This window comes from Mchenga conophoros, linkage group LG23 (genome assembly GCF_057382185.1).
Source record: "Mchenga conophoros isolate Kocher_MC1m ecotype Shallow Benthic linkage group LG23, M_conophoros_male_GT1.1, whole genome shotgun sequence".
Taxonomy (NCBI): domain Eukaryota; kingdom Metazoa; phylum Chordata; class Actinopteri; order Cichliformes; family Cichlidae; genus Mchenga; species Mchenga conophoros.
The window spans coordinates 44,421,774-44,448,421 of record NC_140547.1 but is presented as its reverse complement, the minus strand read 5'-3'; the positions used below and the strand labels follow the sequence as shown (position 1 = coordinate 44,448,421).

Sequence of the window (26,648 nt, the reverse complement as noted above, 5' to 3'; positions counted from 1 at the left end):
TGTGGCAGCTCAGAGAGTTAAGATGCAGCTAGGTCATGGAGAGCTTTAAGAGACATTAATACCAATAAGCTGCTAACATGATGTTGTATTTTATTTACATGTCTGTTTTAGCACTTTAACATTTGCATCTGTCTAACTGGCTAACCATGCAAGACTATTGTAAGCATTGCTCTGTAATAGTGCGACATTTTGGACCCCAGGAGGTCCTTCTGTATCTGCACGATGTTTGACCTGCAGTCTTTATAGCCGCCTATGTATATTCTTTTAAACCTTTTTATTGTTTTTAAATGATAGTTACGGACCAAATGTTAAACTATATAGTTGAATATATAGTTAAAGTGTTTCTCTAGATACAGAGAAAGGTTTTACATCAAAAGGTCATCTGTCTGCATATAAAACAGAAGCTTTCATGCAGATGCACTTCCTGTTTACAGACTTTGAGGTTTAGGTAGTGACGGGGGTGATTTACTGAGCGTGTAAGTTTTCCTCCTGTCAACACACTCTACAATGCCGCCCACATGCCACTCCTGTCCAGTCTTGAAAGCAAAACATGTATGTATAGTATAAAATGGTGAAATGCTGATTTCCATGTTTCAATTGAATCACTTGATTGTAATCAATTGATTGCAGAGACTTTTGTCAAGACCCTATAGAATCAGAAGTCCCGTGAACATGCACTAATAAAAGCTGCAGTTGTAATAGGGGATAAAGTGGTGTGCACAATGTGTGTTTGGATAAGATGTCAGTAATGCATTCACATTAAAATCACAGGGTTTCTTTCTTTTTCTTATTTTTCTTACATATCATGTAAAAAAAACACTCCTGCAGCATTTTTTCTCTGCCACAGATTTAGGAGAGGAAGAGTCCAGCATTTCAACACTTATGCAAATGTTAGTTTATTTGATAGGTGCATCAGTAGTAATTATTTAAATTAGAGTTTTCAGCAGTGTTGTTGTATTTACAGCAAAGTGCCTGCAAAGTGTAAAAACTAATTAACTGATGATACTAGACCCTTAAAAGAGATAAACACCACTAGTCAAGTCATAATGGCTACTTACAAATACATAAGCACTCAACACAACCCACACAGTGATCTAATGCACAAAAACAAAGGAGACTTAAACTGGCTGAATCAATTACTGTAAAGAAAACATGGAGGAAGGCTTCCTGTGGTGTCTGGCTGCAGTATAGCTCATAAACCTGCCTCCTGCATTACAGCAGACAGGTCAGGGGTCAAATGAAAAGCAAAATGTTTACCTCAGATAAGGGATGCACCGATACCACTTTTTTGGAAACGAGTACGAGTACGAGTACTTGCATTTCAGTACTCGCCGATACCGAGTACTTAATAAAAACGTGATTTAAATTTACAGGTAACAGCTTTAGTCCTATAATTTAACAACAAACAAACAAGGGACTGGTTTGGAATTAAGAACATTTATTTAAAATGAAAAGCATGTTGTATGCAACATATTACAGAATAAATAATTATAAAAAAAATTTAAACAGTGACAGTGCAACTCAAGTATTTTTCAGTTTATTTTAAACTCTGCCGCTTTGGACAACACAAGGGGCATTAATAAACATCTTTGCCATTTAGTGCACAATATGTGAATAAACTAACAACATCCACCGACATAGAACTGTGGCAGTCAGTGCAGCTGAGGTAGGTATTAACATCAAGTCTAAGATGACTCACTAAATGGAGAGAAACAGTGAGTGGCAGGGTTTTTTAAGAAAAGTAGCTTTTCTGCATCATCAGCAGTCAGACTGTTTCTGTTTTCATCTATAATGTGTGACACTGAGCTAAAAAGCCTTTCACTGTCCACACTGCTACATGGGGCTGAGAGCTATTTACAGGCTATTTTAGCCAAAGTGGGGAACCTGATTTTGTTGACACCCCAGGACTTCAGAGGACTGTCTTCACGAGGGCTTGGGGCCTCTCCGAGGTATGTGTCGAGCTCAATGGCAGCACCTGCTGCCAGCGGCAGCCTGGGCCTTGAGGAACAGTTTAGCAGGAGGTTCTGCAGCTTCTGCCCGACTCCCCTCTGCCTCACCTCTAGAAGCTCCTGCTTCAGGTGCAGCTTGGCCTCTGGAGCAGTGTTGGAGAAGAAGCGATCTTTATACCTGCACAAAATTCATAAATGTATTAATATGTGGAAAAATAGGACTGATGTCATGTAATACGTGCTCTTCCAGCGTGTCTGTATGTCCTGCTGCAGTCTCTTTATTGGCTGGTTGAGCTGTCCCTGAATGTCCTCGAGGCGGGAGTAGGCTAAGGCGTTTAAAATGTTTAAAATGCCCAACTATTTTCCGTCCCACTGCTTTAGCATCAGCTATGCTCCTCTGTGCTAATAAGCGTGGGTAAATAAGCGTGGGCAAACTCTTTGTACTCGTTGTCGTGTTGGGATTTTAGGTGCTTGATTAAATTACTTGTGTTAAATGCGCTACCTTTTGAGCCTCCTCTGGACAATTTCGATGAGCACAATTTGCAGTCCGCCTTTGTTTTCGTGTCTTCGTTCACTTTGAAATAGTTCCACACGGCTGACTTGTCTCGCCTCGCCTTCTCCCAGCTCTGAGATGCAGCCGGGGCCTGGGGGCGGGCACTCGGCGCCTGTGATTAACCCCTTACATGCCGCTCAAATATAGACAGGTCTCAGACCGTGGTATCGGTCCTCGGTATTGGGGAACTTTTAACGAGTACTTTAGAAAATGTGGTATCGAGGCCGATACCAGATACCGGTATCGGTGCATCCCTACCTCAGATTAAATATTTCCCAAAGTAAATTGGACTGAACTGGCCAGTTAAATACACGAGGGGATAAGAATAGAAAATAAAATATCTAAAAACAAAGAATGAAAACCAACTATTAATTTAATACTTAAGTCTGTGAAGGTTCTCAGTCATCCAGGTCATCGTAGTCTAAGGAGCTTGGAAAGAAAAGCGTCTGGACTTCTTGAGTTGCTTGAAGACGTTTCACCTCTCATCCGAGAAGCTTCTTCAGTTCTAAGGGTCAATGGTGGGGAGTCCCAGACTTAAAACCAGTGGGAGTTTTCCCCCAAAGAGGGACAAAGGACCCCTGATGATCCTCTACCTAATCACATGAGCCAAGGTGTGAAAGCGGATGTGGGTCCTAATCAGCCAGGGTTTCGGGTGAGCTCATTGTGAAACCTGGCCCCACCTTATCATGTGATTTCCTGAGGTCAGATGGCCCAGGATGTAAATGGTCTGAGATCCCTTCCCAGACGCCTTAACGTCCAATGAAAACAACACATCATTTTCTCTCCAGTTACCCTCAGCAGTCCAACAGACCTCCAGCACCAGTAAAACATTAACCAGAAATTGTTTATGGGACATGTGTCGTTATTTATGTTTGTGGAAATGTGCATTAAAATTAAAATAAAGATGCTGGTGTCTGACGTTACTGACTTCCCAATTGTGTGGCTTCTGGTGTGGCCTTCACAATTCAATTTTCAATTCAATTTTATTTGCACAACAAATCACAACAATATAAAGTCGCCTCAAGGCGCTTTATATTATAAGGCAGACCCTACAATAATACTTACAGAGAAAAAGCCCAACAATCATATGACTCCCTATGAGTGAGCAGTCTGGAGACAGTGGGAAGGAAAAACTCCCTTTTAACAGGAAGAAACCTCCAGCAGAACCAGACTCAGGGAGGGGCGGGGCCATCTGCTGCGACTGGTTGGGATGAGAGAAGGAAGACAGGATAAAGACACGCTGTGGAAGAGAGAATCAGAATCAGAATCAGAATACTTTATTGATCCCTGGGGGAAATTATTTTTTGTTACAGTGCTCCATTTTAAACCAACATTAAGACAAGACAGACAATACGCTAACTAAGAATAGTACAATATATACATATATATACATACATACATACATAAGTCACTTATAAATAAATATTTGGAAAAGAAACATGTGTAGTTGTAGCAGTAAACAGTGTGTTAAGTGGATGCGTTGTACAGGGAGATGGCCACAGGCAGGAATGATTTCCTGTGTCGTTCAGTGGTGCTTTTCGGTAATCTCAGTCTCTCACTGAACGTGCTCCTGTGACTGACCAACATGTCATGGAGTGGGTGGGAGGTGTTATCCAACATTGTCTTTATCTTGGACAGCATCCGCCTCTCCGACACCACCTTGAGGGAGTCCAGCTCCATCCCCACAACATTGCTGGCCTTACGGATCAGTTTATTAAGTCTGTTGGCATCTGCGACCCTCAGCCTGCTCCCCCAGCATGCAACAGCATAGAGGATCGCACTGGCCACAACAGACTCATAGAAAATCCTCAGCATTTTCTGGCAGATGTTGAAGGACCTCAGTCGCCTCAATAAATAGAGACGACTCTGGCCCTTCCTGTAAAGTGCTGTGGTGTTTTTAGCCCAGTCCAGTTTATTGTCAATGTGTACTCCAAGGTATTTATAGTCCTCCACAATGTCAACACTGTTCCCCTGGATTGAAACAGGGGTCAAGTGTTTCCTGGTCTTCCTGAAGTCCACGATCAGTTCCTTGGTCTTTGCCACGTTGAGCTGCAGATGATTCTGCTCACACCACGTGACAAAGGAGTCGACCACAGCCCGGTACTCTGTCTCAGACAGAGGTTAATAACAGGTATGATTCAATGCAGAGAGCTGCATTAACACACAGTGAGTAGGAAAGGTGACTGAAGAAGAAATACGCATTGCATCATGGGAATCCCTCAGCCACATACACCTGTTGCACTACACAACAAATGCAAGCATGTCAGTTTTATTCATTTTATGCTCATCTTCGTGCAAATTTTAAAGGTAATGCAGTCAAAACTTTGTAAGTATCTGAGTGATTGGATGAAGCGGTTTGATGACGTAACACGCTATTTTAGTTTAAAATGCTTATAATGTTATGATAAATGGTAGTTTTGTTGTTACTTTTACAATATTATCCATCCTTCAGTTTCAGCGAACATGACAGTTAGCAGTGTAATAATTCCTCTGTGATAAAGAAAAATTAGCTTGTTTTCTTTTTGTGTGGGAGCTCGCACAGTGTTTCAACTTTACAGCCTTTTAATATGAAAGTCCTGTCAGTACACTTCCTTTTTACATCATTTCACACTTGCCCCGTGAAGGGCAACAGTCTGACGTCTGCTTAGCCAGGAAAGCTTCAGCTTGTTTCTTTCCGCACATCTTCCTCTTCACTGTCGGTGGCTTACAGACATGTTAACAAGCATGGACGTATCAAAACTTTGCTTGATTTTGCTGTTACCACTAGCTGTGTCCCATGATGCTGAAGGTAATACAAGGAAACTATTTTCATTATGCATTATTAATATTTTTAAATTTATAACCTCCTTGCTTTTAGTTTAAACTAAACACATTATTATGGGATTAAAAAGATGGTTTAACATTCACAAAATATAGAAACTAAAGTCCTCTCTGACACAGGCTGAATCTTGTATTTACCGTATTTTGCTGTCCCTGTTTACAGAGACTGTTGTGAAGACAGTCAGGAGAGAACACGATGTCACTCGAATTTGCAACAAGGAAAGTCAGACTACTATTGTTTTGATTATCTGTAAGATCAAAAGACAGAGGGACACAGGAGGAGAGTGTCATCTGCTGTATCGACACGGAGAGAACGTTACTCATGAATGTGACCCCAGGTTCTCAATAACAAAAGAAAATCAGACTGCCTTTCTGGAGCTGACCAGTTTAACACCAGCTGATAGTGGGAACTTCACCTGTGAGTGTACAAACACTGAAGGGACATATATTGTCCATATCAGTGTCACTGTGGAAGGTAAATGCATTTTGGTTTCTTTATCTGACACAGTTATTCAGCACTGTGTTAGCATTGTATTGACCTGCTTATGTGTTTTTTATTCTTGTAATTTGTTCATTTCTTTTCTTCTTATTTTCACTTACAGCAGTTTAAATACTCTCACTGACTCATTTATCAGGTACATCTTTGAACCGAGTTGGACCACCTTCAGCCATCAAACATGTCTTCATTTTTTGTGGCACAACAAGGCGCTAAAAACATTCCTCAAAGATTCTCAAGACATATTGAAATTACATCATCACACAGTTGCTGCAGATTCGTCAGCTGCTCTTACTTGAAGCAAACTTTCCGTTCCACCACATCCCAAAGGTGCTCTGCTGGATTGAGATCTGGTGACTGCGCAGGCCGTACATGATTTGAGCGCCGTGACATGGTGTGGTATCCTGCTGGAAGCAGCCATCAGACGATGGGTATTTTTTGGGCATAAAGACATGAATGTGGTCAGCAACAACCTTCAGGCAGGCTGTGGTGTTTAAATGATGCTCAGTGGTTACTACAGGGTCCAAAGTTTGCAAAGAAAATCCCCCACAGAGCATTACACCACCAGCAGTCTGAACTGTTAGAAATCAACTCATCGGGCAAGGCATCGTTTTTTTAGTCTTCTGTTGTCCAGACTTGCAAACTGTAGCCTCAGCTTGCTGTTGTTAGAGGACAGCAGTGATATCCAGTGTGGTCCGCTCTGCCTCAAGGTTTGATGTGTAAACAGCATTTTTACCCAGAGAATCACAGCTCACTGGATATTTTCTATTTTTCAGACCATTGTCTGTGAACAGAGATGATTGTGTGGGAAAATCCCAGCAGATCAGCAGTTTGTGAAGCACTGGGACCAGTAACATGTGCCATGTTGCTCTGTTTGAGCATTGATTTGCTGACATTTTATTATTTTATTAACCTTTATTTAACCAGGAAGATGAAGCTGACATGTGATTGACAAATGAAATGAACACTGAAATATTTGTGTTACACTCTGAACAAGTATACCTCATAAAGTGGCCAGTGAATGTATATAAGCAGCTGGACCAATTTCAGTTCATAGTAATATTCAGAAAAGATGCAAAAGAAGAAGAAGAAGACAAAAGAAAAGAGCACAGTGACAATATTTAAAGCTCTGTGGTTATAAAACTGGGGTTTCATTACTTCACTCAGAGTTTCAGTAGACGTAAACTGTGTTTGATTTGTGTTTTGATTTCCAGGAAATGAAAGTAAATGATTTTACTGACAAATGCATCTTTTCAATGATTTAGACACAAACGAGGCCCACACTTCAGCAGACAAATCTTTTTCCGTTTATCTGCCCGGTGTTGTGATCATCTTTATAACTGGAGTTATCGTGGGATTTATCTACTGGAGGAAAAGTAATGGGTGAGACTATTTTTGCTGCAGTAATTCAAAGATGATATAGATGTAGAGAAAGTAAAAGGAAACATCACATTTCAATAAATGAGAATTCGCTGTATGTTAAACATCATGTCTAGAATGAACACTTTTTATCCTTCCAAAAATAATTATCATTATTAAGAGAGAAGATAATATAAATGTAGATGTTCTTACTTGATTTTTCTCTGTTTGAATGTGAATAGTGTTACACTAATGCTGACATCCTTTCTTATCAACGTGGCTGCTTAAGGTCAGGAACATCTGGAGTGTCTGTACCTGAAAATCCCAACGGTTTGGTGAGCAATTTATTGCTACGATCTACAGCAGCTAGTTAAAAGTTTGCCAGTAAACATAAAACATGTACATTTATGTTTTAGGATGTTACTTATATAGATAATTACAGATTATTGTTATAATACTATTAGTGCCAACTTCAGTGTCCTTTATTTTGTGAAGAAGCTCTTACAGAAATGAGCAGAAACATTAAATAATCCAGGCAACAGATGGAGAGATTTAAAGATCAATAGAGTGTGTGGGTAGACCGGGTTGAACTTGATTAATACCTAAAATATTTCACTTTTCTAAAGGATGACGATGAGCCAGATCAGCCCTATACAAACCTTCAGCAGCCATCGAGTGATTCCTACCAGACTATCATCTCAGTGAACCATCAACACGACAACAAGACACGCTCAGCAAGAAGCGCAGGAACTGTGGGAGTGGATAATAAAGCTCTATGAAACATTTTAAAGTATATAAAACTTTAGGTGACATACTAATATAATAATATTCATATATTATAATAAACGTCCATCTTTTCACACTGGATAGTTGTTTCCCAGTAATGGAGACCATTCAGTCATAATACTCCAACTCAGGCTCTCAGATTTAATACAATACAAACACAATAAACTGTGGCAAACATGACTCTTTGTATCAGACTAGTTTTGTTTTTGAACAAACATCTCATCATAATTTGAACACAATGTCCATCCAGATAAACAGAGAGATCAGTCTGGCTTAAACAATGTTGGTGGTTTACCTTCTACTGTCCTTCCACTTTTATGCACTTCTATTTTAGACATAGTAAAAGTTTCAGTGTAGACACAAGAGGTGAAATAAGGAGGGTGCAAGTCTTCCTGCTTTCACTATAGTCTACCTCATACTGTCAGCCACAGTTACTTCCTCACCAGCATGACTGCACGGAAACTCTGCTTTCTCCTGCTTCTGCTTGTGGTTTTTAGCAGTGAAGGTAAATATATATAATTAAAAAAGAAAAGCTGTAAAGCCAGGTGTTTAAGAAGAAAGCTTTAGTTAGGTTAGTGAAATAATATATGTGATTGATTTTCCCACAACAACAAATATATAGAAACTATAATCCCAATTTTGTTTCATTTTAACTGGAAGAATTTATAGAGACTCTTGTGAAGACAATTGGAAAGAAACCCGATTCCACTCAAATATGCAGCAAAACAACTCTGAATATTACTGTGATGATACTGTGTGAGATCAGCACAGAGAGGAGCCGAGGAGAACAGCGTCGTCTGCTCTATCGTTACGACCGAGGCTTTATTCATGGCTGTGACTCCAGGTTCACACTGATCAAAGAAAATGAGACTGTGTTTCTCCACCTGCTCAACTTAACATCTGAAGACAGTGGGAACTACACCTGTGAGTGTGTATTTCGTGGTGGATTGTATGTTCTCCATCTCAGTGTGACTGTGAGAGGTAAAAACATTTTCTATTTATACCCACACCGCAGATTCAAGGTGGATGTTTGGAACTGCGTTAACACTTTCTTTTCTGTCATACATGGTTTGAGGTCGTCATTCCCGCCTGCAGCGGATTAATGAAAGGTTTCAGTCAGGAGATGAACATCTGGAATGTTTTTAAGCTCTTCTTCTGGCTAATTTGTTTAAAATTTCATTATAAAACTGCTCCAATCACAACTTTGGTGTTATTTCATCAGTGAAATGTTTGAATGATGCAATTGTAACTCTAATGTAATGAAAAGATAAACATGTTTTCCACTTTAATATAACAGGTTAATGCAAATTTCGTGACTTTTCATGTTTTCAAAATGACGATTTTTTGTGTGTGTGTGGCAACATTCAACAGACGATGGAGATTCTTCTGGCATGAAGTTCATGGCTACAGTTCCCATCATTTCTGCTGCTGCTTCACTCATCAGTGTGGCTGTGATAACCTGTGGTTACAGCCTGAGGAGAAATCCTCGCAGGTGAAAACTTTTACTGACGCACTTAAACTCATGAAATGACCCTTTGAAATCACTTGAGCACATTACTGCATACAGCAGCCACTGTGGTGTTCAAAGTATCTCATAGGTTCTTTTCAAACACCACACATTAGTTGTAGACATAGCTAGTCTTGTTTTTGAGGTATTTTTCACCCCATGACCTCTGATGTTTTTATCCTAACAGAGAAAACAGATCAGGTCTAACTAACTTAACAGGATCTGAAACTCGCCAGATGTTTGTGAGTTTTCCATAGTTCTGTTTTACACTTAATTGTGCCGAGGCTGCAGTGCATTATGTCTGTGTTTTAAGCTGCACTTTAATTAAATGTAAATGACAGTGTAAATTGTTGTTTAGGACAAAGAGGACCGCTACATGAGCCTTCATCGGCAAAACATCGATGTCTACCAAACTATCTCCTCCGGTCGCCTTCATCATGATGCTGAGGCCACTGCATGTCACAGTCATGTACAATAATAATCAGAGATGGAGTTTTTATCCTGACTACGTGATCTATAAAACTATGATGCTAGACATGCTATCTATAAAAGACACTGACATTTTAACTTGCCAGCATCATGTGTACTGTTATTTTGTTTTGCACTGAAAAAAGAGAAAAATATTAACGTCCAGTAAAACTTGTAATGATGTTGTGAATGAATTGCCTGAATTCATGGCTTTTAACACCATTTAATTTCTGTTTTTTATCTGGTTTGAACGTTGAAAATCCTGCCACTTGGCTCTGTGGCCTCTGCCACCATTATGGTTTTTGCTATACTGGTCCACTTGATAGTCATATTTGATGATGATTTTACTTTATTTTGAGTCATTAGAATCAGAACGGGGGTCAGGAAAGAAGAAAAAAGATAAGCTGGGGAGAAAGTTAACAGAAGAAGAGGGAAAAATAGAGAAGAAGAGAAATAGATGGAGAGGAAGAGAGAAAAAATACTGAAAATCTATTTCATCATCTGCTGAAAAACACAAGGAAAAACCAACACAGTGGGGAACCCACAGCAACAACCAATAATATGCAGTAAGTAGGCTAGTAAGTAGTAGTAAATAATAGATATTAAATGTTACTGAGCAGTAAATGGGCCCAGAGGGCCGAGACCTGAGGGCACCCCACCCGCAGCACAGGCCTAACAGAGCCAGGGGGCCGGGCCCCACCGAGCAGCCGCCCAGAGTGAGCCACTAAACACAGAGAACCACTAATGCACTGTGGGTGGGGGCACCAGCTACTGGCAGGAAGTGTGGTGGGGGGAAATAATACGTGACTATTTTTATGTGGAGTGGAATTAAACTGCCATAGAATATGCTTGTGGTGGATTTGACTCAACACAAGCGTATTGTCAAAGTGTTCTTTGGCATGCATCGAGACAGTTTCTCAGATACTGAAGTGACTTGAGCAGAGCCAGTTAAAGCCTACTGTGCTTGAGTGGGCAGCTCTAGTTTCCACGTGGAAGGTTTAGTGAGACAAAGACAGGAAGTTAAAGCTGCTGACTAATAATCTGCAGGTTCCTGATTTGAGTCTCTGTTAAGAGGATGGTGTCTCTGAGATAATTGCTTTTGTGCATCGATAAATAAACAGGGAAATAAATGAATAGAAAAAAGCATCCGAGCGGATGTGCACCGACGGTGTGCCCGCTGGTCTTAAAGTGCCTTTGCGCCCCTTACCATTTATGGAGGTCCCATTTGGGCACATTGGCATGGACCTATAGTGTACATGGATGTTGCTTTGTATTAGTTCTGGTATATTATACAACACAATAACATGATGCAGTGCTGCTGTGCACCATTTCTGCAAAGAGTGTGGTGCAAGCAAGGAAGATAAGATAACTCTTGCACAGTCATACCTAGTGCAATAATACAACAAAACTGGAAACTGTCCCACGATAACACAATCATTTAGATACAATATTGGACTTTGTTTACATGTAACTGCACAAATAGAATTTAGAAATGTAATTATTGACAAGCGTGAACAACCACTTATAATGTAATCTACAGCTGTGACCAAACAGCTAGATAGAGAATCAGAAGTGTTGTGTTTTCTACAAAGTTTGCTGTTTCAGTGAGAGTCATATGTCATATCATTTCAAACAGTGGCGATCCAGAAATGTTGTACAAACGAGTAAGACTAACTATAGACTTTAGCCAAAGTTGTTAAGTTAGCTAAAGAGTTGGGATTGTGTGTAAGGCATAAATAAACCTAAAATGCAATGTTTTGGACGTTCTTTGGCACATTTCCCTGCTGTAGGGGTCTCTGCAAGCATACGGGGCTCTGAGAGGGAACAAGATGACAACGAGGAATTCTACTGGAAACAGTCGATCATGTCTGTCAAAGCTTAATTCAGGGCAAACTAGGCTAAATTAGTGTTTTTAGCTAACAGCTACAGTAAGCATAAAAGTGACTGTTGGGCTATTATTTGTTAACAGGGGCGATTTTAGCCCATTTTTGGGGTGCTTTGGTTCATTTTTGGGGTGCTTTGGTTCATTTTTGGGGTGCTTTGGTTCATTTTTGGGGTGCTTTGGTTCATTTTTGGGGTGCTTCAGCACTTACTTACTTTTTTTTGACAATATTTCCTGTTTGTGTGACACACTACTAAAAATATAAAAGGCAGAACTTGGTTGAGAGGTAACATTTTAACAACAAAAGTATCCATAATATTTTTTAATATTTTGTAATAATTTATTTGTAATAATTTATTCTGTTTCAGGAGTGTTTTTATGCATCTGTATTATATTATACAAACACATTAAAAGTGAATCTCTGTCCAAAATATGCACTCAGTTTACTTCTTACTCACTATGAGCATCATTCATTATTCTCCTCCAGTAATTAAGGTTAGGATATGTATTTTTTTTATTCCAATCCATTCTTCTTTGGCAGCATTTAAATAACCTTGATCAGAATTGATGGTTTTGTTACAGACTTTTCAAAAAAGTGTTTTGCTTTTCTTTCACAAATGTGGGATTAAATTGTTAAAAAGTACAAAACAGTGATGGCATGTTTTGTGACGAGGACCCAGGCACAGAGAGACTTGATGGATTTAATAATCTTTTGATTTAATAAAGAAATTTGCAGACTTGCACAGAGACGGTAAAATTATGATGACTGATAAAGGAGGCGAAGACAACAGACGATGAGGACAGGGAGGATGCAGGGACAGAGACGGGGAAGAAGTCTCATTGTGACGAGTAAAGTGTATCTTGGCTGGCTGGGCAGCTCTCTGGGTGCTCAGCCCCCCGAAGCTCTGATCCTAGAATCCTCCTTGAATTGTGTTAATACAGTATGTCAACATGAAAGCATAACTGTACAGGGTGGGCCAGTTATATGGATACACCGTAATAACATGGGAATGGTTGGTGATGTTAAAGTCCTGTTTGTGGCACATTAGTATATGTGAGGGGGCAAACTCCTCAAGTTCGGTGGTGACCATGGTGACCATTTAGAAGTCGGCCATCTGATACCAAATGATACCAAAGAAGGCAAAGTAAATAATTTTTAAAGGTAAATGTAGAGGAAACATCAAACGTTGTCACGGCTGGGGCAGCAGTCGTGTGGTGGAGTGAATGAGGACCAAGATGCAGACGGCGGTGGAGATGCGAGTGGAGATTTATTTACAGTGAAAATAACAAAGGTGAGGGAAGAAGCGAACATCAACCTAAACTGGGAAGAACGAACAGACAAAGCAGAAAACATGAGGGCAGCAGGGAAACACAGAGATGACACGAAGAAGGAAGAGAGACGTGGAGAAACACCGATGGACACGGAGACTTTTCACCTGTTCCTTTTGTTTGAAGTGGCCGAACTTGGCCACAGTAGGACGTGGTCTCCCGGTCGCAGCCCGCATGGGGCCGATGCGATGCACTCTATCAAAGGCGATGTTCTTCACCGTGTCCTCCAGCAGCTTCAGGTGGGTTTTGATGAAGGTTTTGCACTCTGAGCCTTCTTCATCACAAGATCCTGGAAGCACTGATCAATGTAATCTTGGAGAGCCTCTAAACTCTCCCCGTTGTTCTCCAGGGTGTTGGAGATGATTTAGACAAATATTGTTAGTTAGAAGACTATTGATAAGTGTATTTGGTAATACTGAAGCTTAAAGGAATTTGTTCAATTCTAAACTACCATTCGCTTTAATTTTCCGCCAAAATCTCCGCGTCTGACGTCAGTTACAACATGAGTCGCTTACCTCTGTCACTCTGAAGTCACATTGAGTTTTCCTCACTGACTGTTTCAGACAGGATTGTGGGAGCAACACAAAAAGCAGCTTCAGCTGGAAACACACAGTTTAGTGTCTTTGCTGCTCGCTTTAAGTCACAATAAACAGGAAACTCATTGTGTCTCATGTCAGAATCACTCATATACAGGACAGGAAGAGGCGGAGCTTATTTCCTGCAGGGAGAGGTTAGCAGTCTGTGTCTTTCTCATTTCTGACTCCTAAAGAGCTGAAAAACACAGGCTGTTATTGGCTGGCTGACACTGGGATTAATGTCCTTGAAGCCAGCAGTCTTTAATGTCCAGGTTCAGAACGGGCAGGTGAAAAACAGTCCTTTATGTCCTCTGATGTTCAATAAACTGTCCTGATTACTGAGGGAGCAGAGAAAGTGTCTCCATCACTCACCACAGCTGGATGCTCTGAAATCCTGGAATCCAGCTGTGGAGAGGAGCGCCGGCGGCGTGGACGCAGTTTAGTAATCAGGGAACGGGAGGCAGGAGGGAAACACAGCTGGGACCAATTACACACACGAGACAGGAAACAGTAACACAGGACTGTCAAAGTAAAACAGGAAATATAACACAGAGTCCAAAGTAAGGAGACGTGGGACACAGTGAAGACACAGAAACAGAAACCAGAACTATAATCACAAAACAAACTCAGAAACATAAAGAGTGAATCAGCTGATTCAGTGTTTGTGACAAAAACATGGATCCTGGTTAATAACTTTTATGTTTGTTTCTGTATTATTTTGTGTATCGTTCTTATGAGCTGTTGTTTTGTCAGTGAAATATTATTTCATTGTTTTAAGCTTTTTGTTGACTTTGAAGTGCTTAAGTTGATATTTTTGAACATTTAATTTGTTCGATTATTGTCGAGTCGATAAAACTGTCAAACGCACAGCTGCTTCCAGCACGGCCGGAGGAGAGGTGGCCGAGCAGACGCACAACACACACAGCTCACAGGTTTGCATTTCTATATATTGCAGATGTTGCAGAAATTGAGAGTAAAGAACTCAGAGATCCAGCGCTGTCTCCTGCCCCTTATTTATACACCACAACACAACGACAGGCGTAACTCACACAAACGGGTAACATGAGGCTCAGATGCTTTGGACGTGTTCACATATACTGGACACAGAATGATGAAGATGGAGCTGCAGGAAGGAGGAAAAGAGGAAAAACACAGAAAAGATTCACAGATGTGGTGAAAAAGGACACGACAGCTTCTGTTTGTTAGTTTGGTTTTTCTTTATTTGGTAAAGATTCAGAAATAAAGAGAAGATCACATGTTTGAATATTATATTAACGTTCTGTAATTACAACAAGTTGTAAAATCTTTCCAGAGTGAGACAGAGACTGTGCAGAGACTGTAGAAGGACAGAGCAGCAGCAGAGCAGTCCAGATACACTGATGATCCTCTGTCAGATCCAGAGGGACACACAGGGCTGATGCTGGACTCTACATTGTGTCTGACAGTGGAGCTGTTCTCAGAGCAGTTCACTCTGCAGCACTGACAGTCATCTGCACTTCATTCCTCTGTCAGTCACTGCTGGATGAAGCTCTCCTCTCCACCTCCCAGTAACATGGCCCAGTCAGAGCGTCTCTACACACAAGCTGCTGCTGCTTCAACCTCTCTGGATCATCAGGACACAGCTGCTCCTCTCTCAGCACACACACCGTCCTGTTTACCATCATCAGCTCCACCTGCAGAGAGAAGGAGGAAGAGCAGAGGAGATAAACGAGTGTTTCCAGAGACTCTTCATCAGCTGTCAGTCAGTGATGCAGCACATCCAGTATAAAGAGCAGCAGGGACGTCAGTGCTGGGACTGTACTAGGACTCATTGTTGCTTCACTTTTTCTAATCTTTGGATTTTTATTGAAGTTGCTGAAAATGTTTTTCCCTCCTAGTTTGAGTTTGGACTTTCATTCATTAGAAGAACCTTGGTGTGTCCACTCTGAGCTCTGTAGGAACCCCAACAACAAGCCCAACAATCCAGATGGACGGTTCCAGCTGTTAACTGGAGGAATTCCATCCAAACATCTGCTCTCACTAAATTCTTCCTCACCTACAGACTGTGTTCTTCACTGCTTTAAACTTGGAAATCAATGCAGTCATTGGTCTGCGTGCTGCTTTGTTCAGAGAGCTGATTGGCTGTTGACAGTGTTTGATCAGAGCGTGTCAGCCGTTACTATGGTGACCATAAAGGTGAGAAACAGGAAGTGTTTGTGTCCAATCCTGAAGCCTGTCACCGTTCTCCTCTCACAGCTTCACTGAGAAGCTGCAGCTTTACAGGAAACACTGGATCTTTGTTTCATACTGACTGTGTTTAGTACAATACTGCTGACAGCACCACCCACTCACTCCATCACTCTACTGACCCCAGAGACTCCAGTCTGTAGTCTGGACTCTTCTTAAGATCAGACAGCTGCTTCACATCTGGATCCTTCAGGTTGTTTCCATACAGGTACAGCTCTCTCAGATGGGAGGGGTTGGACTTCAGTGCTGCTGCCAGATAATCACAGCTGATCTTTGACAAACCACAGTAACTCAATCTGTATAAAGAATGAAAGATGTAAGTTTATTAGACAAAGTGCTTGAAATCATTCAGTGTTTCATCATCTGTTCAGAGCTGAAGAAGGTTCAGAATGTAGAAGTTTAGAAAATGGAAACTCCAAACAGCTGAAGCCAACAGGAAGCAGCTTCAAACAAACACAACAAGAGAAAAAACTCTGAATGTTTCACATTAAAGTCGTACATTTCTCATAAAAACAGGACAAAGACTTGAAAAAGTCGTGTTTTTCCTTCCAGGAACCACATGGCTTCACTTTTAAAGGTGAAGTGTGACAGAAATGGACATATTTGAAGTCCAACACCTTTTTCCAGTCACATTATTAAAGCAGACAAACTACAAGCTCATTTTCATTCCAACAAGTCATCTTCTGACCTGGACTAACAACACTGGTCTCTATGTGCAGCTGGCTGTGAGACCAGTGCTCAGGGAGCGTCTACAAAGTGCAACACTGAAAGAACATCACACACTCATTTGCTTCCAGCACTTTCACACAAACATCTACTGTCATCATTCATGTTCCTGCTCCTCTGGATTCACACGGAGCCTCTGCTCATGCCGTTGCCATGGTGAATCATAGTATGTGGCTCCATAACTCAGACTGAGCATGCTCAGAGCTGATTGGCCCGATTCTGATCAGCTGATCTAGAAGAGGAAACTCTGCTATATGTACATTATGACATCTACACCTGAATCACAACACTCACACAAATATATCAACTGTGTTTAATATTTTGGCACGTAGATCATTTATGTGCTTCAGCTCTTCTTACATTTTACCACCAACATGTTTCAAAAGGAGCAGCTTTTACTTTGAAGGCCAGCTGTCTGTGTTTCCTGTTTTCATTGTTGGATAATGGAACAAGTCGATGCTTCAGTGCTTTGAATTAGGAGTGGGTTTTAATAATCGATTCATCGATTAAAATCGATTCTGGCTTGGATAACGTGATATTGATTAATTAAAATCCTGAATCAATTTTTTAATATTAATTTATTTTGCCCGAAATGTCAGAATCTCAGGTTAAACCTCACAAAACTTTAACAACCACCAAACAGCTGAAACAGTGAATGAGAGCAGGAACACGGATTCTGCACAGAGACGTAAACACAAAGCTCGGACCCGCCGACACATCAGAATCAGTGAGATGTCGCCTTTCTCACTGACGGCACAGACACGGTCGGGGCTGAAAGCCGACAGCTCGCCGATTCTGATGTTTCGGCGGGTCCACGCTTTGTGTTTACGTCCTTTTTACGCTGATTCTGAAGCTGTTAGTTTTATCTCTCTACAAACAATATTGACTGAACCAGCAGCAAAAGAAGATCCAAACTACGCTTCACATAAACATCGTCATGAACTCACTCTGACTTTTGCTGTTTTGCTTCCACCACAATAAAATCACACTTCATGCACAGCTCTCTCTCTCTCTCTCTCTCTCTCTGTACTTCAAGAACAGTTTCCTGTTTAAAATCTGTTTTCTGCATTATTCGCTTGCTTGTTACGCACAAGTCTACCGTTGTTTACAGCGCTGTCGGCCGCTGTTTTTTTCCTTTTACTTGCTTTCGAAAAGAAAACCTAATTTCTGCTGTTCAATACTGAACAAATTTAAACTTTTTAAAATTATGCAAATTGCAAAACGCTCAGTTGTGTCTTTAACAAAAACACTGTAACTTTGCTCTGCTTCACTTCAGCAGCATCAGGTAATGTTCATGTGTTGATTCATGGTTTTCTTTCGTTTTTGATCTACTGCAGAATATTTCTATAAAATCCCAGAACAGGAAAATCACCTTCATGTTCTTCCGTGTTTTATCTTCAGCTACTTTGACACAAAGGCCTCTGCTGTGATGCTCACACATTTGATAAAGTCTTGCGAGTGTCAGCTTCCTTTTTATAGACACAAAAATATGTAAATGTACTGAATTATAATATTTCTGTCTGAGGCAAAATTTCCCAGATTCCAATCGAATTGAATCGAACTGAACATTTCCTCATGAACTGTATTAAACTCTGTAAATGAACTGAGAACTGTTTCTACATTTGAAACTATGGATTCATTTTCCCGTTCACTTCTGTACGTTAGTGTATAAATGAATGTTAGACTGGGCTCCATGGAAACACTTGGACTGGTCTCAGCTGCCTTCTTTCTGTAGTCCTTTCTCTTCTCCAGCTTCTGTTTGAAATCCTCTCACAGAGCCTGAAACCTGCTTTGCTGTCATGTTTGGGCCTGTGTTCCTCTGCTTTAACACAAACCTCACCACAGCAGCTGTGTGGGTCGTCTCTGTAGCAGCCCGATCAGCTTCTGATACATGAACATCATCACAGCTCCTAACTTCACCTTTATTAGCTTTGACATTCATGTCTTTCTTTTCTCTGTCTGTTTCCACACAAGCTCAAAGTCTCTGCAGCCTGAAATATAGAAAAACAACAACAGCTGCAGTCAGTGAACTCACCTCAGAGTCTCCAGTCGACAGTTTGGACTCTCCAGTCCAGCACACAGAAGCTTCACTGCTGAATTCTGCAGCTCGTTGTTACTCATCTCCAGCTCTGTCAGATGGGAGGGGATGGACTTCAGGGCCGAGGCCACAACTTCACAGTGAGTCTCTGAGAGTCCACAGTCAGCCAGTCTGTGATCATAGAAAATACAAAATGTGTTATTATAAAAGCAGAAAGTCTGCATTATAAACACAGACTGAATGTATATGAAGACAAAACAGAGTGAGGTCATAATCTGATGAACATCTGCTCTTCACATCTGTGCTTCAGCTCCTCTTACTGTGTTTGACATGACACAACGATTGAGTCTCTCTCAGACCTGCAGACTTTTAATGAGAATCTTTGTTTGGCTTTAATCTGCAGATGAAGGAGGAAGATGGTGTCACATTTAGGCTTCCATAATGTCCACAGTCTGTCACTGAGATCTGATCCAGAGTCAGAGTGAAGACACACATGTGGACTGTTTCCTGTCTTGAATCCAGAACATTTTGAATGAGTTCAGCTCAGTGAAGAGTTCCAGCTGGAAGGATGATCTCTGTTTGCTACCTGCTGCTGTCAGGTACGACTGTTCACGTCCACACTCAGGAAAAATCTGCTGACTGTCACCAAACGGAGCAGAAATGTCATCACTGGACAATAATGATGAATGAACTCAGAGCTGCTGATATCACATCTGATTTCAGGGGAACTAAACTAAAAAGGGACAAATAGAAACAACCATCATGACTCTGTTTGACCTTCAGATCAGAAACTATGGTTCAGAACAGCAGCAGGATTTCAGGCACTGTCACATCCTCAACATCCATATTCCAAATGCTCTTCCTGACAGGACACTCTTTGTTCCCACTCAGGGAGTTTCCATGTGTACAAATCATTTCTGAATCTCAGTAGACTGGGAGGTTTTTCCATCTCATGAATCTCTTTCCTAACATCAAACTAGATAAATCAAACAAAGGAACTGGAGTCTGTCTAATTTCTGACCCCAGTAAAGTTTGTACTGGGATACCCCGACATACTCTCTCTCCATCTGCTCCCACAGCCTCATATTCACAGCTGGCCCTTCTCTCAGCATCCACACTCAGGGTGGGGGCGGGGTCAACACCAGTCAAAACCATTGCTTTGGCCTTATGGCCATTTTATTAGTGTGCGTTTCTCAGTAACAAGCAGGACTACGCACAGGTGTTTGGACATGTGTGGACCCGACCTACACTTAAACTTCTTAAATCCTCTGTTTCTGTGTCACCAGCTACACTTTTAATATTAATATATTCACTCCGACATTTTTGGGGAGCGGTCAGAGCTCATACACTGCAGACAAACATGTCTCCCAGCACACAGCTGACTGTCAACTCTCTGAGATTGGATATGATTCATTTAGATTATATCTGTAAGGTGAAGTTTATCTCGGTGTTTATTTGTTCCTGAGGAAGTCAGCTCGGCTCAGATTAAAGTTTAATAACTGAACAATTTCAATGAACCTTAACGCCTCCCTGGAGCATATATGGAACTGAATCAGTCACTTTTCTTTTTTTCTTGATGTTCATATGTGACATACATGTTTTAACCATTAATCTGGAATTAAACTGACATTTAATATATTTTAAGGAGGAAAGAGAAATTTCACCAGAGGATGTTGATGCTGTTCATGGAGACTGAAGACAGAATGATTTATCTGTCCTAATATTTCTGCTGCTCTTTCCTCAGGTGTAAAAATATTTTAACTGTTGGTTTTAATTCAAAATCAATGGTTAAAATGTTAAAATACCAACAAACTTGTGGCGTTAGTGTTGATATTCTGTGAGTTACTTAAAGAGATCACACAGGTACAGGACATATTTTATGTTTAAGTTTATGCATGTTTGTGGTGTGATGTGCATGTAGTGGGCTGTTATGTTGTAAACTGTGTGGATGTGTTTGGGAACAGAAAGATTATTTTACTGCATAAAACGGCGCTGCTGAAACAGCTGTTTCTGCCGCTGACACACTCGGCCGGTGAACCACCTGACTCACACAGGCTCTCCTCCTCCACAGTCCTCGTTTATGAAGAGCTTTACAAACACAACATCACAGCTAACAGCTGGATTCTCCCGTTTCAGTGCCAAACAGCCACTTCCTGCTACAGACAGTAAAGTGGACAGTTCGGTGCTAAACACGTTTTTAAAACTTTAAGCTCTTATTTGTTAAAGCCAGCTTCACAGACAGATCTGTGTCAGTGTTTTAGAGCAGGGCTCAGTGGTGTAAACCAGCCTTTATATGTGTTTCATCTCCATTTTTACATTAAACTGAACCAAAACACTGAAAACTTCACCTGATGTGTCTGTGTAGGTTCTCATCATACAGTCATGGTAATCTAAGGAGCCTGGAAAGAAAAGTGACTTCTTTAAGTTTCTTGAAGACGTTTCATCTCTCGAAACCTCTGCTGATAATCACCCACACCCTTTTTCACAGCTTGGCTCATGTGATGAGCCACATGATCAATAGTTGGTCAGCGACCCTCTTAAGGGACACTCCCACTAGGATTAAAATCTGGGACTCTCCACTTTTTGGTTTTAGAAGTGAAGAAGCTGAATGTTCGGATTAAACATCTTCAAGAAACTTAAAGCAGTGCACTCGCTTTTCTTTCTAAGCGGCCTTTCTTAGATCACCTGATATAACCTGAGTAAATTATGTCGAGTGTCAGCGGGGTTTGAAAACTCTGCAGCATGACCCGGGTGTTGCTGGTGGCATCATGAGCTTAGACCCCTCAGTCAGCTCGGTCTAAAGTCATCGTCAGCACTAACAGGCACAAATAGGCTCTAACGTGACAAACTGACCCGACATTTAAAGAGTGCCCACTACAGTCTCAGCTAAAACATATTAAAATGTGCAACGCCAAGGACTGTACACTGGACTCCATTTCAGTGCAAAAGAATAAAACAAAGTAAATCCATCCAATCTCCTCTGCCTGTCCTTATCATCAATAAAAACAATTAATAAAACAGAAAATCATAGAAACAGTCATCTTTGTTATTGCATCATCACACATCAGTTCCCAGTAACTAGTCAGAATGAGACGTTGTTTTCATCTTTCTCACACTCATCTCACTCCCCGGTCACAACAGGTGGTGACTTTAACAGGTGTTACAACCTGGCTCAAAGCTGCAAAAGAGGGCGGAGACTGAAAACAGAGACTGGTTTCATTTTGAAGTTCTTAATAACCTCGGCTAAAGATGAAAACAGACAGCGTGACAGGGTCTGACAACGAGTGGTGGTGTCGTCCTAGCCGACCTCGGCAGTTATTCACACGCCATGACCAAAAACTCCTGCAGTGTGACAGCAGACAGAGGAGGAGTCACAGAGGAGCGTAACAGCTGTGACAGATGCAACAGGAGGACGAGCTCCAACAGTAAACACACTGAAGACAGGAAAGCAGTCACGAGTGATGTTGGTCCTGTTTTTATCTCCACTAAAACCTCTCTAACGTCACATGTAACAGAACACAGACACATCTGATTATCAGGGACCACGACCCACATCTTTGCCTCACTATGTTTATAAGAAGAGACTGAAAATAATGATTCTCCCAACACATCACCAACACTTTTATGGCAAACAGATAATAGTGAGTGACAAGAGGTGAACTGTTTCATATGCAGTTATCAGGGTAAATACATTTAAACCAAAGACACTGGAAGACTAAATGAAAGGAACTGAAGGTGACAATTCAAGAAGCTCAACAGAAGTCAAATGTAACATGATCAAGATTCCCTGTTAAAAATAGATATGTATAGTATAATAGTATACTATACTAATAATAGTGTATAGTATAATAGTATACTATACTAATAATAGTGTATAGTATAATAGTATACTATACTAATAATAGTGTATAGTATAATAGTAGACTATACTAATAATAGTGTACAGTATAATAGTATACTATACTAATAATAGTAAATTTAGTGAGTAAATGTATTTCATTTTAAAAAACATTTTTGAATTCCAATTTTAAAAATCTTTTAAAAAATCAAATCAAAGATTTACTTTGTACATTTAAAATGGTGATTCCACTCCTCATTTGAAAATCCATTTCTTCACTGCATTTCCCTTTCCTGTTAGCTCAGGATTACCATATTAGGTATTAGCTGACCTCTGACCTTATATTCCACTTGTGTGGTGTCACAGTCTCGTCTCTGTTTTCACAGAGGATGTGGTTCTGTTGGCTTCATCAGGTGATGGCCTCCAGCTCACAGTGGAGCTGTTCTCAGCAGAGTGTGAAGCCGTGTGAATGAGGATCAGCATCTGAGGCCATGGTCCTCAGCTGGGAAAGGGTGGAGTGCCCACTCTGGGTCACAGACAAGTTCCTGCCCCAGGTGGAGGAGTCTGAGTATCTCAGGGTCGTGTAAAGAAGGGGGAGGGGAGCAGGAATCAACAGACAGACTGTTGCTGCGGTAACAGTGAGGTGGACGCTGTACCGGTCTGTCGTAGTGAAGAGAGAGAGAGCTGAGCGTGACAGCGAAGCTCTAAATTTACCGGTCGATCTACGTCCCTGCCCTCACTTATGGTCACGAGCTGTGGGCAGTGACGGGAAGAACCAGATCGTGGTTACAAGTGGGGCAAATAAATTTTCTCTGAAGGGTAGCTGGTGTCTCCCTTGGAGACGGGGTGAGGAGAATCCCCTTCACAAAAACTAAAAACTAATCAAGTGAACAAGACTCTCCAGGAGGTAAACATTTAAATATCCAAGTCTACCATAAAGAGAAAACTGCATGAAGGGAAACACAGATGGTGCATTACAATTCATTGCATGTGTTTTACATGAAGAATGGAGGATATACCGTCCACTTTCACTCTGTCTTTAGCAGCAAGTGGCTCTTTGTTGTTTGGCTAGCTGCACTGAAACAGGAGAATCCAGCTGTTAGCCGTAACGTTGGTGTTTGTAAAGCACTTTATAACCAAGGACTGTGTTTTTAATTTAAAGATTAAACTATTAACCGACACTGATCAATGATGTAATGATCACATCTGGACTCACCGAGCCTTTCTGCAGTTCCTCACAGCTGGAATCAGTCTCAGTCGTCCCTCCTTTGAAGCTTTGTACTTCTGCAGGTCAAACTCATCCAGAACCTCCTCTGACATCTGCAGCACGAAGGCCAGAGCTGAGCAGTGGATCATAGAGAGGTCCTTTGACCTTTTCTTTGACTTCAGGAACTCTTGGATCTCCTGATGTACTGAGAGGTCGTTCATCTCCATCAGACAGTGGAAGATGTTGATGCTTCTGTCAGGAGAGGATTTAAACTTCTTGTTATTCTTCAGGTTCTTGATGACTCTCTGGATGGTTTCTGGACTGTTCTCTGTCTGACCCAGCAGACCTCCTAAGAGTCTCTGGTTGGACTCCAGACAGAGGCCATGAAGGAAGCGGACAAACAGGTCCAGGTGGCCATTTTTACTCTGGAGGGATTTCTCCATGGCTCGTTTAAGGAAATCATCCAGAGATGACTCTTTGTATTTTTTTCCCAGGAAGTCCTTCAGCACCTCTGACTTCCTGTTGGTGAAACAGTGGAACATGTAGACTGCAGCCAGAAACTCCTGGATGCTCAGATGAACAAAGCAGTAGACTGGTTTCTGGAAGATCACACACTCTCTTTTGAAGATCTCTGTACAAACTCCTGAGTACACCGAGGCCTCTGTCACATCCAGACCACACTGCTCCAGGTCTTCTTGGTAGAACATGATGTTTCCTTTCTCCAGATGTTCAAACGCCAGCCTCCCCAGCTTCAGAAGAACTTCCCTGTCAGCCTCCGTCAGCTCCTGTGGACTCGTCTCATGTCCCTCGTGGTACTTGTTCTTCTTCCTCTTTGTCTGAACCAGCAGGAAGTGTGAGTACATGTCAGTCAGGGTCTTGGGCAGCTCTCCTCTCTGCTCTGTAGTAAACATGTGCTCCAGAACTGTAGCAGTGATCCAGCAGAAGACTGGGATTCTACACATGATGTGGAGGCTCCTGGATGTCTTCATGTGGGAGATGATTCTGCTGGACAGCTCTTCATCACTGAATCTCCTCCTGAAGTACTCCTCTTTCTGGGCGTCAGTGAAGCCTCGTACTTCTGTTAGCCTGTCAACACATGTAGGAGGGATCTGATTGGCTGCTGCAGGTCGGGAAGTTATCCAGACGAGAGCCGAGGGAAGCAGATTCCCCTGGATGAGGTTTGTCAGCAGCTGGCTGACTGATGACTTCTGTGTGACATCAGACAGCAGCTTCCTGTTGGTGAAATCCAATGAAAGTCTGCTTTCATCCAGGCCGTCAAAGATGAACAAAAGCTGAGAGACAGCCAGCTTCTCTGCTGTGACCTTCTGTAATGTTGGATGGAAAACATGGAGCAGCTCCAGAAGACTGTACTGCTCCTCTCTGATCAGGTTCAGCTCCCTGAATGAAAGCAGAACCACCACACTGACATGTTGGTTCTCCAAGCCCTCTGCCCAGTCCAGAGTGAACTTCTGCACTGAGAAGGTTTTTCCAACACCAGCCACGCCGTTGGTCAGAACCACTCTGATGGGTCTCTGTTGGTCAGGTAAGGCTTTAAAGATGTCCTGGCACCTGATTGGAGTGTCATGGAGGGCGTCCATCTTGGAAGCTGTCTCCAGCTGCCTCACCTCATGTTGGCTATGAACCTCTTCACTCTGTCCCTCTGTGATGTAGAGCTCAGTGTAGATCCTGTTGAGGAGGGTTCTACTTCCTGTTTCATCACTTCCTTCAGTCACACGTTCACATCTCCTCCTCAGACTGATCTTATGTTCATCTAAAACCTCCTGCAGACCAACATCTGCTGAAAGAAAGAAAAACAGAAAGAAAACTCTTCAATGTCTGAACAACAACAAGAAGTCCAGTTTTCAGAAATGAGTCCATCAGCAGACAGATGTTCAGTCTTACTTTGTACACAGCTGCTCTGACTGGCTGTCTGCAGTCCAGCTCTGCTTCTGGATCTTTCTCCACACTGGGGACAGGACCAGTCTCCTGATGAAGCAGACTGGTCCCAGTATGAGGAGATGCACTGTCTGCAGAACCAGTGTCCACAGCTGGTAGAGACTGGATCCTTCAGGACGTCCTGACACAAAGCACAGCAGGACAGCTGCTCCTCCTCACAGACACCACTCCTCTTCCTCTTCCTCCCTCTGTGAACACATTTCTTTATCACTAAAATCATTGACTGTCAGTGACAAACATCCAGATTTGATGACACTGTGCAGAAGCTCTGATGGTCACAGAGAAAAGTCAAAGTGGAGAAACTTGTGTTTGAGTTCAGAATCCAAGTTTCCTTTGCTGTTCCTGCCTGTCTTATTAAACACAGAGTGATCAGCCTACAAACTCCACAGTAAAAGCCTTCATCACAGAGCTGATTATGTCCTTCACTGGATGTACTGGAAGTTTGGGATCCATCACTTTCAACTGACCTTTGACCTCCTCTAAAAACTGTTGTGGAGCAGCGGTGTCACATTCAGAGCTTTCAGCTTTATTTTGAAAGAGTTCAGTCATCAGGAAGTGAACTTCTGGGTTCTGATTTCCTTTCTATTATTTTACAGAAGTGAAGAAGAAGAACTAAAAGCTTTGAAATGATCTGAGTGATATTTTTGAACATTGCCACCAAATTGAGTTCAGCCTCCAGCAGTAACTTTGTTTCATGATGCCTCCCTGATGATGTGATGTTTGATTACAAACCTGTTTATGTGTTAGACATTAATCACATGAACACAGGCAGAAAAAAGAAGCCAATGAAACAAATGACAGAAACGTGTTCATTCACTGCCATGATCCATATTTGATATGTACAGATGTTTGTAAAGAACACGTGTGCAGCGCTTTGTTCTGAGGATCTGCTGTCAGCACACAGTGCAGCAATAACTACAACCACACGTTTCT

General features: G+C 41.6%; 2 protein-coding genes across 2 annotated transcripts in view; both read right to left on the bottom strand.

Moving 5' to 3' along the window:
• Positions 1–26,648, bottom strand: part of LOC146548073 (NACHT, LRR and PYD domains-containing protein 3-like) — a 432,988-nt gene that overhangs the window by 119,578 nt on the left and 286,762 nt on the right. The window lies entirely within an intron of this gene.
• Positions 18,708–25,935, bottom strand: LOC146548087 (protein NLRC3-like). Its single transcript, XM_085266176.1, has 3 exons — positions 25,662–25,935; positions 23,769–25,557; positions 18,708–18,885 (listed from the first exon to the last, which is right to left on the bottom strand). Exons 1-3 carry the CDS (start codon positions 25,933–25,935, stop codon positions 18,708–18,710), a joined length of 2,241 nt encoding a protein of 746 aa, XP_085122302.1.